General features: G+C 50.7%; 1 protein-coding gene across 1 annotated transcript; it reads left to right on the forward strand.

Annotated features, from left to right (window-relative positions):
- Positions 1-4,794: 4,794 nt before the first annotated feature.
- Positions 4,795-7,325, forward strand: RPS19 (ribosomal protein S19). The gene is made up of 6 exons (XM_027858176.1): positions 4,795-4,834; positions 5,038-5,108; positions 5,374-5,474; positions 5,627-5,810; positions 6,701-6,755; positions 7,256-7,325. Exons 2-6 carry the CDS (start codon positions 5,038-5,040, stop codon positions 7,280-7,282), a joined length of 438 nt encoding a protein of 145 aa, XP_027713977.1. The 5' UTR covers positions 4,795-4,834; the 3' UTR covers positions 7,283-7,325.
- Positions 7,326-17,484: the final 10,159 nt, after the last annotated feature.

Consider the following 17,484-nt stretch of genomic DNA (forward strand, 5'->3'; position numbering starts at 1 on the left):
GCATCTTCCATGTCTGACCAAGCTCTAAGCCCTTCACCGTGCCTGCTTCAACCGCCTTCATGGCTGTTGGAACAAACTGTTCTCATTCACGCTGGAGGGGAAATCCTCACACGTGCTTGGGGTAGACGTCCCCCTAAGTCACCAATGGGTAACACCCCTTGATTATCATCTGTCTGGTTTGGCCCATCTGCCAGGACAGTTTTTCAGAATGCGGCCACTGCATATGCTACAGCTTCTTGGAACCACGGGTGAGAGTTGGGTGACACCAGGTGGACACCAAAGGTGGAAAATCAGCCCTGACAGCCCCACCCCAGGGGTGCCAGTCCTCCTGAACACCCCATACCCCCTCATTTCCTGTTACTGTCAAAGGATCACCACCTCCCACTCACCCAGGCAACCTAAGCATCATCCATGACTCCTTATTCTCTCACTCCACAGTGGCCAAGTTAGGTCATTTTTAATTTTACAACTCTTTTTAAAAATATGTTTTTTTATTTCATTATCTATTTCCCAATTACATGTAAAGAGTTTTTTTAAATTCATTTAAAAAAATTTTGAATTCCAAATTCTCTGCCTCCCCACTCCTTGAGAAGGCAAGCAAGTTGATGCTGATCATGCATCACAACAGCCCTTGAACGCGGCCCCTTCTCTCCTGACGTGGCAGCCACCCTCATCTCCTCAAGCCTGGACTACTGAGACTGCTGTTGTCGGTGGTGGTCCTTGGTTCTGGAAGGGGACCGATGACACTGAGAGCCTTTGGATTGGCCTCCTCTCGTCCCCCTCCACTCCAATCCATCCTCCATTCAGGCCTGACTATATTCCCCATTCAGTCACTACCAGAATCAAATAGCAAGTCCTCTGCTCAGCGTTCAGAGCCTGTCATAACCTGGCCCCTTCCTCCCTTTCCAGCCTGCTTACACCTGATTCCCCTTCCTAGATTTGGGGATTCAGTGACACCCCCTTCCGTTCCTCCACAAGACACTCTGTCTCCTAACTCCAGGCATTTTCCGGTGCCTGGAATTCTTACTCCTCCTGCTCTTTCCTCCTGGCCATCTCCTGGCTTTCTGGCTTCCTTCAAGTATCAACTACCAAATCAGGGCATCTTTTGTCTCAGTTCTTACCCAGCCCTCAGTCACTGAATGGGCTTTGTCTCAGCCAAACAGAGACCTGAGAAAGACCCTAGTTCAGCCAGGCCCTCCCGAGGCATCACCTGGGGTCCGGACTTTTGTCCTGTGACTCTGGAGGAGAGAGTGAGCTGCTGGCTTTGTGCTGCTGTGCCTCGCTCACATACAATTCACACGTGAGTCAAGACACCGCCCGTGAGGCCACTGGTCCTCTTCAAAAATGAAGGCCGAACAACAGCCCTCTTGTGCTAGAAGCCTTTCCCAGGCCCTGTAATTGAGTGCCTTCCCTCCTCCGTTACCCCCACTCTCCCCCTTCTGTATCTTGTTTGTCCACAGTTGTTTGTACGTTGTCTCCCCCATTAGACTGGGAGCTCCTTGAGGGCAGGGTCTGTCTTGCCTTTCTCTGTATCCCTAGTGCCTAGCGCAATGCCTGGCACACAGTAGGGGCTTAATAAATACTAGCTGACCTATTCACAGAAGACATCTAAGAAGAAACACCGAATCAGCCTCGGGGCACGCTGTCTGACTTTTGTTAGCTGGGTATGGTGAATAGTCGCTGAAGAGCTGGTGCCTGTCTGGTCTGCCGTTAACAGAACAGACTTCGCGCCCTTCTACCCTAGCACAGCAGTTCTCAAAACTTTTCAGACTCGGGTCTCCTTTTCACAGCTAGGTAGCCCAATGGAAAGAGCACCAGGCCTGAAGTCAGGAAGACCTGAGTTCCAGTCCCTCCCAGGTCTATGACCCTGGGCAGATCACTTAACTTCTATTTGCTTCAGTTTCCTTATCTGTAAAATGGGGGTAATAATAGCACCTCCCTCCCAAGGTTTTTGTGAAGATCAAATTAGATAATAATTGCAAAGCACTTAGCATAATACCTGGCATATAATAAATGCTATATAGATGTTAGCTATTATTATTATTGTTGAAAATTATTGAGGACCCCCAAAGGGCTTTTGTTTATGTGGGTTATATCTATTGAGATTTACTGTATTTGAAATTTAAATATCTTAGTATTATCGTGAAAATAGTTTTGACCCTGCAGATGCCCTGAAAGGGCCTCTGAGATCCCCAGGGGTCCTCCAACCACACTTTGAGGACCACCACCCAAAGCCAACTGAAGCTGGCCAGAGAGGCCCTTGAGATCAGCAGCGCTTGGGTTCAGCAGAGATGTGGAGCCCAACAGTGACACCAGTGTGCCCTGATGCCACCTGACAACATGCCTAGCACTCATCTCGAGGATGGTGACCTGCCCCGCAGAGCATCCACCTGGCCAGAGGAAGGCCCCAGGAGAGTGGCTGATGGCGACCCCTGGCATCTAAAGCAGAGGGTGACACGGTGTGCACGTTGGTGGGCACTCACAGGCCAGTATTTTAGGTGGATGAGGACCCACAGAGTACCTTGAACCTGAGGTAACCATTCTGGGGCCCTCAGGTATGAGACAGGAGTACCCTGGGTGCTACATGAAGGAAAGTGTCTTTTGTGTGCCGGGCTCTGTGAACTTTTTACAAATATTATCTCACTTGGTCCTCGCAACAACCCTAGAAGGCAGGTGCTATTATTATCCCCATTATACAGTCAAGAAAACTGAAACAAGGCTAAGTGACTTGCCTAGGATCATACAGTGAGGTCACATTTGAACTCAGCTCCACCTAGCTTATGAAGGGGTGGGGGGAGGGTGGTGCAGAACTTTTTTTTTTTAATAAAAAAGGAAGGGGACTTTTCTACATAAAGTTTGGAAAGTACTGATCAGTAGGGAATCCTTCGATTTGGACTCATTAAACACTGGGAATCAGAAGTTTTTAACCTCGTTCATATCCTGCAGCCCTTTGGTGGTCAGTCTGGGGAAGCCTCGAGATCCCTTCTCAGAAAAGTGTTTTTTAGCATAGATTTTCACAATCTAGCCAATAGCCCACAGATGCTCAGATTCCTTAAGAGTCTAGCTAATATGGCGAATCTTCAATAAACCTTGTTTTTAGCTGGAAAAAAAAGAAAAGTGTTTTTAAATGTATAAAATACCTACGATTCCCAAGGAAACCAATTCTATTGAAATATGGCTAGCAAACACACCCCATCCCTTTATTTTTATTAAGTTCATGGGCCCCAGGTTAAGGATGCCTACTCTAAATCGAGCCTACATAATTCAAAATTAAGCCCGCCAAGAGGGCAAACATTTTTCCTTGAAAAAAAGTGCAGGTCTGACTGTGCTGCACCCTTGTCAATCAATTCCCTTTTGGGGTTCAGAAATGAGGCTCAAATGAAATCTCATTAACCACTCAACAAGTGTGGACTGAGCCCTGGGACAGGAGACAAAAGAACACTGTCCCTGCCCACAAGAGGCATACAGTCTACATGGGTGTGATGAGGTCTAGAGGTTTAGGGGTGCTGGCACCCCAAAATCGTAACATATGGGTCCTGTCCAAAAGAATTCCACCCGGGCCTTGTTCAGCCAGAGATAAGGTTTATTAAAGATCCGCCATATTGTCCAGACTCTTAAGGAATCTAAGCACCTGTGAGCTATTGGCTAGATGGTAGGAATCTGAGCACCTTAATGGAGGCAAGATGGCCCTTATATACAGAAAGAGTGTGGGAAGGATCCAGGAGTGGCCAAGTAGTCTACAGGGGACTAAGAGGTAATAGAACGCCAGGGGCCGACCAAGGGGCAATGGAGTTTAGGATTAAGGGTAGGAAGTGGCCGAGGCCATAGGCAGGAAAGACAATGGAAGGCTAGCCTAGGTTAAGGGTGACAGAACTGGGAGGTTGGGCGTAGGCCATAACAAAAGGCCAGCGGATGGGATTACACCCTCTGGGGAAATCCAGAGATTTGGTCACTTGGGAAAGCCCAGGGTTTTACCTTTCTTGGTCCAGATCCCAACCCCATGGGGGGGGGGGGAGGATAGGACATGGGCACAAGTGAGTAATAACACAACACTGATGTTGTTGTGGTTCAGTTGTGTCTGACCCTCTGCGACCCCAGTTGGGGTTTTCTTGGCAAAGATACTGGAGTGGGTTTGCCGTTTCCTCCTCCAGCTCATTTGACAAATGAGGAAATTGGGGCAAACGGGGTGAAGTGACTTTAAGGTCACACAGCTAGGGTGATTTGAGCTCAGGAATATGAGTCCTCCAGACTCCAGGCTGGGGCATGGTGGATACTGTACCACCTTCGTGCCCTGAAACACTAAGAGCTAGCATTTACATAGGCATACAAGGGGAGGGGAGGGAATAAGCATTTATACAGCGCTTTCTGTGTGCCAGGGGCGATGCCAAGTGTTTTACAAATTGATCCTCAGGATTTGGTCATCTGAGGTGGGGGAGTGAGCGGCATGAGGTCGGGAGGAAGAAAAGGATCGGGCTAGGAGCCGGTGGTCAAGAAAGGGGTACAGCGTGGGCAGAGGCACGGCGGCAGGGAATGCCGAGCCACGTGCTGCGTTCTTGGCCCAGGGGAGTTACGTGACGCACAGAGTCGCACGCGCAGGGTGTGGGCGGGGAGGCGAGATCCGCAGCACTTCCGCCCTCACTGGCGCTCCCGGGCGGGAAGGGGCGGGGCCGAGGAAGCTACTTCCGCCCGGCTCTGGGGGAATAAAGCGAGGGCCGTTCTCGCGAGACCTGTGGTGAGCGGGATTAACGGCTCTCGCGAGGTTTCGCTCCCCTCTTGTGCGGCCGGGAAGCCCCGTTTCTCCCTTTCCCCTGGCTGGCCGCGCGGAGCCCGCACGGTGAGTGGCGCCTGCGACCGGAGCCGGGGCCGCGGGGCTCCGGGGGGCTCCGGGGGGCTCCGGGAGGGGCCGGGCGGGGAAGGGGACGCGCGGGGCCGCCCCCACGTGGGACGCCGGCGGGCGGGGGCGGGCGGCCCGGGGCTGGGGCGGGTGGAGGGGTCCCCGGCTGCGCCCCCGCCGACCCCCGCGTCCGCTCCCCGCAGATGCCCGGAGTCACGGTGAAGGACGTGAACCAGCAGGAGTTCGTCCGGGCTCTGGCCGCCTTCCTGAAAAAGTGAGTGCCTCAGTTTCCCCTTCGTCTGCTTCCGGGCTCGGTCCCTCCCTCCACCGCCAGGCCTCAGTTTCCCCCGTTGTGAAGCAAGCGGGCGGGATCGCCTTAGAAAGCGAGCTTGGGGAGGGGGCGCGGCGGGGTCGGGGCTCGAATCCTCGCCAGCAGCAGTTATTAGGCGCCTGCTGTGTTCCCGGCACTGGGTGGGGGAGGGGGGGTCTCTGCCACTTCCTGGGGCGATCCCCCGCCTGACCCCCTCTCCTCCCCCCAGGTCAGGGAAGCTGAAAGTCCCCGAATGGGTGGACACGGTCAAGCTGGCCAAACATAAGGAGCTGGCGCCCTACGACGAGAACTGGTTCTACACCCGGGCCGGGGAGCGGGGCCTGGGTTCGGATCCTACCTGATCCCTGGGCAGGCCGGGGTGGGGGGCTGGTCCTGGGCTCCCCGCGGGGAGGAGGCCTGGCCCTGTCCTGGGGGGAGGGGCCCTGGGACCCCCACCACCAACCCCGGGCCGCCTCTCCCAGCCTCCACAGCCCGTCACCTGTACCTCCGGGGCGGTGCCGGCGTGGGCTCCATGACCAAGATCTACGGTGGGCGCCAGCGCAATGGGGTTATGCCCAGTCACTTCAGCAGAGGCTCCAAGAGCGTGGCCCGGAGGGTCTTGCAAGCCCTGGAAGGCCTCAAGATGGTGGAGAAGGACCAGGATGGGTAAGAGGCTGGAGGGGAGCGTCACCTAACTAGCCTGCCTCAGTTTCCTCATCAGTAAACTCAGCCCGAGCAGGGGTGGGCTGGACCTTTAACTTTCCAGCGCTCGTTCAAGGAGGTCTTGGGCTGAGCGCAGGGCGGGTCTGTGCCTCTCCAGTCTGCCTAGATTGTGGATTTAATTAAGTGCTCAATCTTGGCGGGCTTTTCGTCCTTGCCTCTGGCTGATTCCACCCCCATCCCCACAAGCACAAACTGCTGTTGACAGGGGTGACGCCCCCTGCCCTGAGCCAGCTTAAGCTCAGTTAAAGCTGGGTTCTGTCTTGCTCGCTCACTTTAAACAGGAGGCTTGAGTGCCGTGCTCAGGCTCTTAGCTGAACTCTTGAGGTGGGATTAGAACCCAGGTCTTCCTGATTGTGATTCACTGCCAGGCTACCTCTGAGCCAGAAGGAGGTGGTGCCTGTACAGTTACATTGGAAAGCAGGAGTGATCTCCCTCCACAAGGCTGGGCCCAGTAACTCCTGGTCCTAAACTAGCTGAAAATTGATCCCCAGATCCTGCCCCCGATCTGGGGGGAGGGGTTGAGGTTCAGAGTAAAGCAAACAGCGCTGGCTCACCCCGACCTCTCTGCGGCCGCGCTGGGGGCTCTGGGAAGGTAATTTAGTGACTGTCAGCTTTCATTAGGCTGCTCGTTAACTTTTCCCAATTGATTTTTTTTTCCCTCCATGAGCTCTGTAGATGGAGGGCTCTTTGACATGCTGGGCCTGAATGGCTCCAGCCCCCATTCGGGGTCGTGGGTCGTCACTGGGGCTGATGGGAAGCCCCTGGGGGTGGGGTTGCAGACCAGCCTCCCATGCCTTCTGAATGAGGCCCTAATCTGCTTTGTCTGCCCCCAGGGGCCGGAAGCTGACACCTCAGGGACAGAGAGACCTGGACAGAATTGCCGGACAGGTGAGACCCTAGAAGGGGGGCTGGTTCACTGAGGGCATCCCCCTCTCTGTGCTTGGAGTCTTGGACCTGCAAAGGGGATCCTAGTTACCCTGCCTGGCCTGTCCTCACCATCATGTTTTGTCTGTGCCTGTTAAAAGGGCCTGGTTGGATTAGAGCCTTTGGCACCTGGCCCCTTACTTTCCCTCATACGCTCAGAGTGGGTTTAAAAGGTGCTGCCGTGGCTAAGCAAAGGGCCTGTGTGGTGGTTGGGGAGTCCTCGGGCCAGCACCTCTAATCTCAGGGCTCCCAAAGCATGGTGGGAGGGCAGTAGGCCAGGTGGTCTGATGGTGCCCTCTTGGGCAGGGGGGCTTCCAGCAGCCTTGGGTTACAGGGCTCCCCTTTCTGCTCTGGTCAGCCTGGAGCTCTGTAGTCCAAGGTCCTTGTTTTGGGGGTGGGGCAGGCAGCACTGCCCTGACTTGCCCACGCCCCTCCCCCTCACCTGATGCTCTTCTCTCTTCCAGGTGGCAGCCGCCAACAAGAAACATTAGGACGAACCACACCAGATTCATTAATAAATTGCCTTGTTCGTAACTGTCTGGGTCCTGTCTTCATCAGCCAGGGATTCTCACCCAGAGGGTCTGAGGGTGGAGAGTATGGACACTGGGTGACCGGGGCTGGAAGTGCTGGAAGTCCGGCTTCTTCCCAGGTCGGGGGCTCATCTCGCCCATCTCCCCATGGCCCTGTTTGACCTACAGCTGCCGCCTTGGCTAATGAGAGCCAAGAATGTGCTATCAGGGGTATCAGGCTGGAACCCCAACCAAGACCCTGGGGGTCTCTTCTTGGATACCATCCTCAGCATCTTAGCTGGAAGGGATTTGGCCCTGAGATTATGACAAGAAAGCGGGCGTCAGATCTCTCACATTGACAGGAGGCAGTGGACCCAGGAGCAGAGCCCAGCAGTGCTCTCTGCCCAAGTAAAGGGCAGGTTGGGGTGGGGGCACTGGAAGCTGCCTCTTAGGAATAGCAGCCTTGGAAATCTGTCCCTGTCCTAGGCCTCTCTGTGGGCCTCAGTCTTCTGACTTTTAACAAGGGGTCCCTAGTGCTGCCTCTGACTACAGGCATGACTGAGGGATGGGGTGAGGCACTGTGGACGGTGTTGGCTCTGGAGTCCCCGCCTGGGTAGGATCACCCTTGGCTAGACAGTGACCGGGTAGGGCTTTCCCAGCAGCCAAGAGGCGGGTGGGCATCAGATGGGCCTGGATGCTAGCCTGGGCAGCTCTGCCTGGATGAGCCCCCCAAGCACTTGGCAAGCCCAGACTCCCATCCTACTGCTCCATCCCAGGCCCCGCAGGGGGGATGACCTCAGCCCAGAACCACGTACTGATGAGTATTTAAGATGGGTCTTGTTTCTCTATTGTTAGAAGTTTCCCCAGGACGCTGACCTCAGACAAGGGACCTGCCCAGGGTCTTAAAAGCTAGAGGCTCCCCTCTCTGAAACTGAGCTACTTTGGGTCCTGGGTTTGAGAGCATGACCCCGAGGACGCATTTTTGGGCATCATGCTCGCCGGACTAGTGAAGCTGCCTCGGGCTGCCTGCTCGCAGCTCAGCCTCAGTTTCCCCATCCCTATGCTGAGAAATGAGGCCCGTCTCCCAGGGCTGCGGGGAATGGGACGTGAAAGCACTGGCTGCTGCAGACCTTGCTACTGGATGAAGAAGGGATTGGTGAATCTGCTTCATGGGGAGGGGGGTGGCTCTTACCGAGAGCCCTTTTCTCCTTTCACCCTTAGGCTGGATCCAGGGACGAGAGACCCGTAGCGGGGATTGAGGGGCTAGCAAGTGCAGCCTGCCTTCCACCGACCATAGCTTGTCCCTGGCCGCACGTGCTCCCCACTTGGTAAAACTCCCCTAGACTGAATGGGTCTGTGCGCCTGCGCAGAGTGCACGCCTCTAACCTCCGCGAAGGCCACGCGGTGGTGCCAGAGGCCTGCATTCCCTGGTCCAGCTGGCCGCGACTCAATTGGCTCTTGCAGCACGGAGGGGCAGGGCCGAAGGGACGCCTCTGACTCTGATTGGCTGGTCTGAGGAGGCGGGGTTCGGCGCGGGAAATTGGTATTTGTCGCAGGGCTTCTCCCCGTCCGCCCCTCCCCCTGGCGCAGGCCAGAGCACGTGGGGAGGGAATCCACATGGAGCCCCGGGAGCTTCCTGGTCCGGATGGGCAGAGTTAGGGGTGGAAGGTGCGAGGAGGCGGGTGTGGGCTGGGAACCCCGAGCAGGGGCTGGTGGGGTGCCAGAGAGCCCCGGGCTCCCTTCCAACCCCGAGATAAGACCTCTGTGAGCTTCAAAACGGCATTCGGACCCTGAGCCTTGCTGGACGAGACGAGGAGTCGGAGGCCAGCTGCCCTGGATCCAACATCCTGAGAGTCTGGGGTCCAGGATTGGGGAGGGTGGGGAGTGGGCGTGGAGAGGGTCTGACACGAGTGACAATGTCAGCGTGGGCCAAGGGCCGCTGAGCCGCCCCATGCCTGAACGGGGATTCCCTCTAGACAGTCCACCAGAAGGGGATCCCCCACAATGGAGCGCACTCTCCAGGGGACCCCGGTATTCTTCGGGGGTAGCTCTAACTCTCAGGAAGGTTTTCCTGACATCAGGCTCAACTCTGCCTCTTTGCCCCTTCTCCCTCTGTCTCCTAGTTCCCTAGGGCCAAGTACAACTCTGATCCGTCCTCCACCTACCTAAGGGCAGGTATCGCTCTGACACCCTCAAAATGCCTGCTATGGACCCGGTACCCATTGGAGATACAAAGAGAAAGTGCGAAACAACCCCACCCCTAAACAGCTTACGTTCTATTGAGGGGGTTCAAGTTGGGTGAGAGGGGGCAAATATGATGGAGATAAAATCAGTGGAACTTAGATTAAAGGAAATGGACCAATGCCTGATCAAACCGGAATGTTTCCCTAAACAGTATAGGAGCAAAAAGCAGAGATTCTCAGCCTCCCGATGAAGGAACAGCTCCCGATGGAGCATCTGGAGTGGGAGTTCTTAACTTCTGTGTCATGGACCCCTTTGACAGTCAGTCTCATGAAGACTGTGGGTCCCTGCTCAAAATCCTATTTTTAAGTAGTTGAAGGAAATTCCATATTTTAGTTAAAGTTTAGTGAAAATAAAGATTATGTCTGTATGTATATATATAGGTGGCACAGTGGATAGAGCACTGGTTCTGGAGTCAAGATGACCTGAGTTCAGATCCACAGCCTCAGACACTTGACAGTAGCTGTGTGACCCTGGGCAAGTCACTTAACCCTGATTGCCTCACCAAAAAACAAAAAAGGGAGGGGCAGAAGTCATTTCCAAAGGACATGCTGCTCTGAATCTTTTCCTTTCCACCTCTTAGAATGCAACAAGGAGTAGGAGCTGTTGACTTCTCTCTTTCTCCAATGGTGTCATGCAGAAAAAGTATCCATGGGAGCAGAGAGTCTAATTTAAGCTAATCAAGATGAGTTGATTTGGTCAGAGGAGTGGAGAGGACAGTGCTTGGAGCTGAGATCCTGCTTGGGACATGGAACCCAGAGTGGGGACTCTTGGGTTCCTACAACATGGCTTCTTCCCCCAAAGTTCAGAGTAGTACCATAGGCTAGAATTTCAGTTCAACCGGAAGCTGAAGGAAGCCACACATCAGAGCCACAAATCTCTTCCAGGAGCAGGTCCAAGGCATCTTTGGAGCAGCTCGCTCAGCAGAGATGCCATTCATTCCCCATGAGGAGCAGAGCAAAGGCATCGTGAGAAGATATGCTGGGGGTGGGCATGGGGTAAGGGTGTGGCTTTACTAGGTATGGCTTTTCTGTAGATTCCTCAGCTTTGATTGTGGCAAGGAGAAACTTTGGCAAACTCTTCATCCATTTCCTCCTTCAGTCCAGGTGGTCCGTAGTACACTTCCATGACAGTATGGCCTGTTTCTTCCTCCATTGATCTTTCCTCATGTTTCCACCCTCCAGTTCCTCGATTTCCTCACATAATTACATCTTTTTAATATACATTCATACTCTCCCCCAGTTTTATCTATTATATTTCTTCCGAGTAAGATATACCCTTAGATAAGTACAATCCAATCATGAGCTCTATTCCACCAAACCTCATTAATTCCTTCAAATTCAGTCAAAAAGGTTGAATTTCCTTACATTAATCAATCAACAATCAAGCATCTATTAAGTACTTATTACATGGCAGGCACTGTGCTGAGTGCTAAAACCCCAGAAACCTAGCGCTGTGTCCTACACACAGTAGGCACTTAATAAATGCTTCTTGACTTGACACATACAAAGAATGAAACAGTCCTTACTCACTATGAGCTTACAGTCTAATGGGAAAGATATTCGAATTGGGGATACAAGAAGTACATATAAAAATATAACCAGTATAAATATCTCTTGTTCAACTTGTGTATTACCTGTACTTTATACATTTGTGTATAGCCATCTGAGCCCATGGATTTTATTGGATTTTGTCTCCTGTGAATTATTAGACGTATCTACCGCTAGTCTTCCTTTGTTGTAACTGCTCCTTTCTATTGGTGTCTGGCTTGGCAGATATGTGTAAGTAGGAAGTTTTCTCCCTTTTCACTTTTCAGCATCTCCATAAAAATGGTCGATAAGTCAAATACATACACACACATGCATACATGTATATAATTGCTTCAAGTCATATATGTGTGTGTGTATACACACTCATACACATCCATACACACATATGTATATGTTCTCATTAGGGACTCTCAGAACTGGCTGAGAACTCACCTTTCCTACATTTTCCTGAGAGCAATGAATGAATCTTAAGATTTGGAGCTGGAAGGGACCTCAGGGCACATTTAATTCAATCCCCTTGTTTTACAGATGAGGAAACAATGCTTGATTTAGTTCTATGCCATCTCTGTGCCAGGAATGAGCTCCCTCGTAGAAACCCTATCAAAGTCCTGTTCGAGTACCTATGAGAAGCCTCTAATGATTCTCTCATCCACGCTCTGCTACCAAAATTACATTGTGTTTCGTTTTTCTTTGTACATCTTGCTTTCCCCAAGTGGTACGCTCCTTGAGAAGAGGGACTGTTGGGTCTTGTCTTTCTTTCCCCAGTCCCTAGCAAAGTGTCCAGTAGAAAGTAGTCCCTTAATAAATACTTGTTAAATGAATGAATTTATATTCCCATCTGTCCTCTTGAGTGAGCTAACTTATTCAATTGCCTTTGTTCTGAAATTACCAACTGGTCTGGTCTGGTTCTGGTTGTTGTCCTTCGTTCTGAAGAGGACCAAAATGACATCACTCTGTCGGGGTCGAGGTACAGTGTGTCCGGCTGTGCCTGATCACAGCAGTATGAGCTTGGAAGGCTCTACCACAGGTCGGGCACAAACCGTCCATGTGAACATTTGGAGTGGAGACGGCTTTAAATTTGCTCATCTTACGTTTCTTTTGAACTACTGCAATTCTGCTTGGCTTATGGAGCACAGAGCCTTCTTTGATGAGGGCATACCACGCTGTGCCAGTGTCCCCCATGTCATACAATCAATTCCAAAGTTCTTCAGAGAGACCTTGAGAGTGTCCTTGTAATGCTTCTTCTGACCTCCATGCGAACACCTGCCTTCTGTGAGTTCTCCATACAATAGTCTTTTAGGCATTCGAACAACATGGCCAGCCCATCAGAGTTGTGCTGTCTGCAGTAAAGTTTGAATGCTTGGCAGTTCAGTTCAAGAAAGGACCTCAATCTCTGGTATCTTATCCTGCCGGGTGATCTTCAGAATCTTCCTAAGACAATTCAAATGGAAGTGATTCAGTTTCCTGGTATGGCGCTGGTAGACTGTCCAGGCTTTGCAGGCACATAACAATGAGGTCAGCACAAGGCTCTGCAGACCTTCAGTTTGTTAGTCAGTCTCATACCTCTTCTCTCCCACACTATCCTTTGGAGCCTCCCAAACACGGCAATGTGTGAGTCACCCTCATTATCAATGTGAACATCCCTGGAAAGTATACTGCCGAGGAAAGTGAACTTATCCACAGCATTCAAAACTTCTCCATTTGCTGTAACCATGGTTCCAAATATGGATGATGTGGTGCTGGCTAGTGGAGAGCATGTATTTTCTTGCTGTTCTTAGGCCAAAATTAGCACAAGTGGTAGAGAACTGACCCAGACTTTGTGGCATCTCTGCCTCAGAGGCTGCATTGAATGCACAATCAAAAAGTCATGCACCAACTCTCCCTCCACTTTAGTCTTGGCTTGTAGCCTTTTCAAGTTAAAAATTTACCATCAGTGTGGTAGTTGATGTCATTTTCATCCTTATTGAAGGTGTCTGACCACATCACTGCTAAAAATCATGGTAAAATACACAACCCTGCTTCACTCCATTAGTGACTAGGAAAGTTTGAGAGCATCATCCATTATCCAGAAGCCATGAAAGCATGATGTCTCGAAACCAATGTGTAATACTGATGAATTTCTCCTGTGTGACTAAATTTTGCTATGATTTTCCAAATTATGATTTTCACTGCTACCCCACTAATGATCAGAAGAAACTTAGAGCTGGTGTTCAGGAAGATAAACTACAGGCCAGTGAACTTGGCTTCTATTCTGAACAAAGTTCTAAAGGCTACTACTCGAGGCATGGTTCATCTTGGAAAAGAAGCAACAGGGCTAGACTTATTTTATTTTATTTTTTAATTTAATTTTGGGGTTTTTTTGCCACAGTTGCTTCCTTGGGAGATCAGGGAAATGCTATCAGCTCCTCTGACCTAGATTTTAGCTAAGCATTTGACAAAGCTTGTGCTATTCTTGTGAACATGATGGAGAAAGGTGCATAAGATAATGGTATCAAACAAATAGAAATGGGGCCACCAACCCATGCACAAAAACCCCTGCAGGCCACATATTAACTTAGTTTTAAAATGTGATGTTATCTATGTTTTACTGTATTTTTATTTATTTTACTAAATATTTCCCAATTATATTTTAATCTGGTTTGGGGAGCTCCAGGGATGCTGCCTCTGCATCAGGGCTAAGGGGGCAGGGTGTGTGTGTGTGTGTGGAGAGTGGTCCCCAGGTGTTTAATCCTCTGCTTAGGGGCTGGTCTGACTAGGTGGATTTGGAACACGTCCAATGAATGGACCCAAAGAGCAGTCATCGTTGGGTGAATGTAGAAAGAGATTTCCAGTGGAGTCCCCCAGTGAATGCAATGAAGGCTTTCATTCAATCCAATGCAATGTAATCCAATAAGCAGCACAAATTAAAAGTATCTGCCCCTCCAGGAGTTTACATTCTATTGTCCTGGAATAGTTGTAGTACCTCCTTTACAAGGTGGTTTTGAGACAAATGCTTTGTGAATCATTATAAGGGATACCAGTCATCCATCCCTCCTCCTTCTGAAATACACAATTTTGTGTGTAGATAAGCATGGTCTAAACACAGCTCTTCCTCAGTTTCTGTCCTACCAAATCCACAGATAACACAAAGTTTGGAGGGTTATCTAACCCAAGGGATGACAAAGTCGGGAGTCATGAATATCCTGAGAAGCCAAAGTGTTGTCCTGAGGTTCCAAAAATCAATGCCCTTTCTGCAAGGTGGGGAGACGAACAGATCTGGGGCTCTTAGTGGACCACAAGCTCAATCTGAGTCCCTTGTGTGGAGCGGCAGTCCCCAAGGCTAACTTGATGCAAGGCTGCATTTTGAGAGGCATGTTATCCAGGAAAATGGCCTTGCTGCACTCTGCCCTGGGCAGACTACATCTGGAGCGGTGGGCCGTATTTTAAAAAGATCGCTGTTGTTTGTCCTTCATTTTTGAAGAGGACCAATGACATCACAGGGTGATAATTTGTGCACAAATTGGATTGAGTGCAGAGTTGCACCATGTCCTCAGCTTCACTCTCTTTCCCAGAGTCATTCAAGCCCAGTGGCAAGACAAAGCCAAGACCATGGGGCAGCTAGGTGGCGCAGCGGATAGAGCACCGGCCCGAGTCAGGAGGACCTGAGTTCAAATCTGGCCTCAGACACTTAACACTTACTAGCTGTGTGACCCTGGGCAAGTCACTTAACCCCAACTGCCTCACCAAAAAAAAAAAAAAAAAAAGCCAAGACCACTGGCAATGGCCTGGGATGCAGTGGATGACCTTGGTGTCTTAAATATCTGACCAAGTGCTCCACAGTGCCTGCTCTAGCCGCCTTCGAGGCTGTTGGAACATCTTGTTCTCATCTGACCATTTGCCATGGAAAGTCTTCGCGTTCTTGGGGTAGACACCTTCCTAACTCACCGATTCCCATCAACCTGGTTTGGCCTTTCTGTCAGGACAGTTTTACCTGGGGGGGGGGGGGTCCCGCTGCACATGCCACAGGGGAGAATTGGGTGACAGGTGGACGCCAAAGGGGAGGAGCAGCCCTCCCCCCAGAGGTGCTAGTCCTCCTGAACACCCATATACCCCAAAAGAGCATTCATTAGCTGGAGAGGGTACAGAGGAAGGCAGCTAGGATGGCGAAGGTCACAGAGAGCGCGGCAAATAAGGATTCGAGGAAGGAATTGAGAAGCCCAGAGGGTGGGGGTGGCGGTGGGGAACGAGACCGGATTGTCCCATGGAGGAGGCATTATGCTTGTTCACCTTGGCTCCAGAGGGCAGAACGAGCAGCAGCCGGTAGAAGCCGTGGAGACAGATTTCAGCTTGATGCAAAGGGAAAATTGTTTAAAATTAGACTTGACCAAAAGTGGACTGGATCACCCCAGGAGGTCGCCTCCTCCCTCCTACTAGAGGTGTGTGGGTGCAGGCTGGATGATCACTTGTCAAGTAAGTTGGAGAGGGGATTCCCAGTCAGGTAAGGGTTGGGCTAGCTGGCCTCTGAAATCCCTTGGCACCCCGAGATTCAGTCTGATTCTGAGGCCTCCAGCCAAATCCAATTATCAGCCATTTCTTACCTCTGGGCACCCCTTCTGTTCTCTTGTGCCGATGAGATTTTAGAAAGCACTTCTAGGCCGTTGCTTTTCTGTCCCCTCAGAGATGGGGGATTGAGAAAGAACGGGAGAGATGGGGATGGGGTGGTGAGTGACATGGGCAAATGAGACAGAGGGAGAAATGGAGGACTGAGGGAGGTGTGGGTTGTGAGAGCTAGAGAGTGATGAGAGGGAGGGAGAGATAGAGGGTTTGGGGAAAAGGGAGAAGGATAAAGTGAGGGCCTGAGAGAAAGAGAGAGAATTTAAGCCCTGGTCACCTCTCACCTCGATTTTTGCCATATACCTTTAACTGGCCTCTCTCCCTCTCTCTCTCTCTCTCTCTCTTTCTCTCTCTCTCTCTCCCCCTCCCTCCCTCTCCCTCTCCCTCTCCCTCTCTTTCTCACTCTGTCTCTCTCCTTGAGGCCAGGGCCTGTCTTTTGCCTCTTTTTGTATCCCTAGCACTTAGCACAATGCCTGTCATATAGTAGGGTATTTATTAAATGGCTGACTGAAATAAAACCCCTTCCCTTAACCCAACCAGCCCCTCAAGTTGTCCTGGAATAGTTGTAGTACCTCCTTTACAAGCTGTGTTTAGACCATGCTTATCTACACACAAAATTGTGTATTTCAGAAGGAGGAGCGATGGATGACTGGTATCCCTTATAATGATTCACAAAGCATTCATCTCAAAACCTAATTGTAAAGGAGGTACTACAACTATTCCAGGACAATATTTTAATTGCCTGACTGACTGACCTGCCAACCAGATTGTCTGCAGCACACATCCAATTGTCTCAGTCACCTGTTCAAAAGCCCTCAGAGGCTCCCTGTTGCCTTGAGGAGAAAACACAGACCTCTCAGCCTGGCATATAAAGCCTACCACAACCTGGCTTCAACCTACCTTTCCAAACTGATGCCATATTACTCTTCTCCATGTATTTTGCATTCCAGCCAAACCTGGCGCACGGATGTTCTCTGCACTGTACATTCCATCTCTCACCTCTGTGTATTCATATTAGCTTTTCCCCCTTCCTGGGATAGACTCAATTCATTTCAGCAAACATTGAGCATCATGCGAGAAGCTCAGCAGACCCTGACATCAGAGAGCTTACATTCTCCTGAGGGAGATTCAAAATATACACTGATATTTGCATGCCAAGTAATGCAAAGTAATTTCAGGAAGGTGAGAGTGCTAACAGTGGGGGATGGGGTCATAAAAAGTCTCTTGGAGAAGGTAGCACCTGAGCTGGGCTTGGAGGGGAGCTAAGGATTCTAAGAGCTGGAGATGAGGAGGGAGGGCATTCCAGGCAGGGGCTACCACCTAAGCAAAGGCATTGAGGTCAGAGATGAAATGTCATGTTCCAGGTGCAGCTAGCCGCCCAGTATGACTGGATAGAGAGGTGAAATAAGAAGTAAGACTGGAAAGATAGGTAGGAACCATAATGTGGGAGGCTCAAAATGCCTAGCTGAAGGGTATCTATTTTGTCCTAGAGGCCATAGGAAGGCATTTAATATTTTTGAGAGGGTAGGTGACAAGGTCCCATCTTCCTCTTTGCAATGTTGGTTTTGCAGTGATGGGGAGGATGGATTGAGAAGGGAGTGGAGACAGGGGCACCAATTAGGAAGCAATTGCAAGAATCTAGATGGAAAGTTACAAGGTACTGAAGAGAACCAATTGTTAAATTTCAGTGTGGTATTTACACCTCGGATATTGGTGAAAGAAAGAAAGAAAGAAAGAAAGAAAGAAAGAAAGAAAGAAAGAAAGAAAGAAAGAAAGAAAGAAAGAAAGAAAGAAAGAAAG

This window comes from Vombatus ursinus, unplaced genomic scaffold (genome assembly GCF_900497805.2).
Source record: "Vombatus ursinus unplaced genomic scaffold, bare-nosed wombat genome assembly UNPS02012758.1, whole genome shotgun sequence".
NCBI lineage: Eukaryota > Metazoa > Chordata > Mammalia > Diprotodontia > Vombatidae > Vombatus > Vombatus ursinus.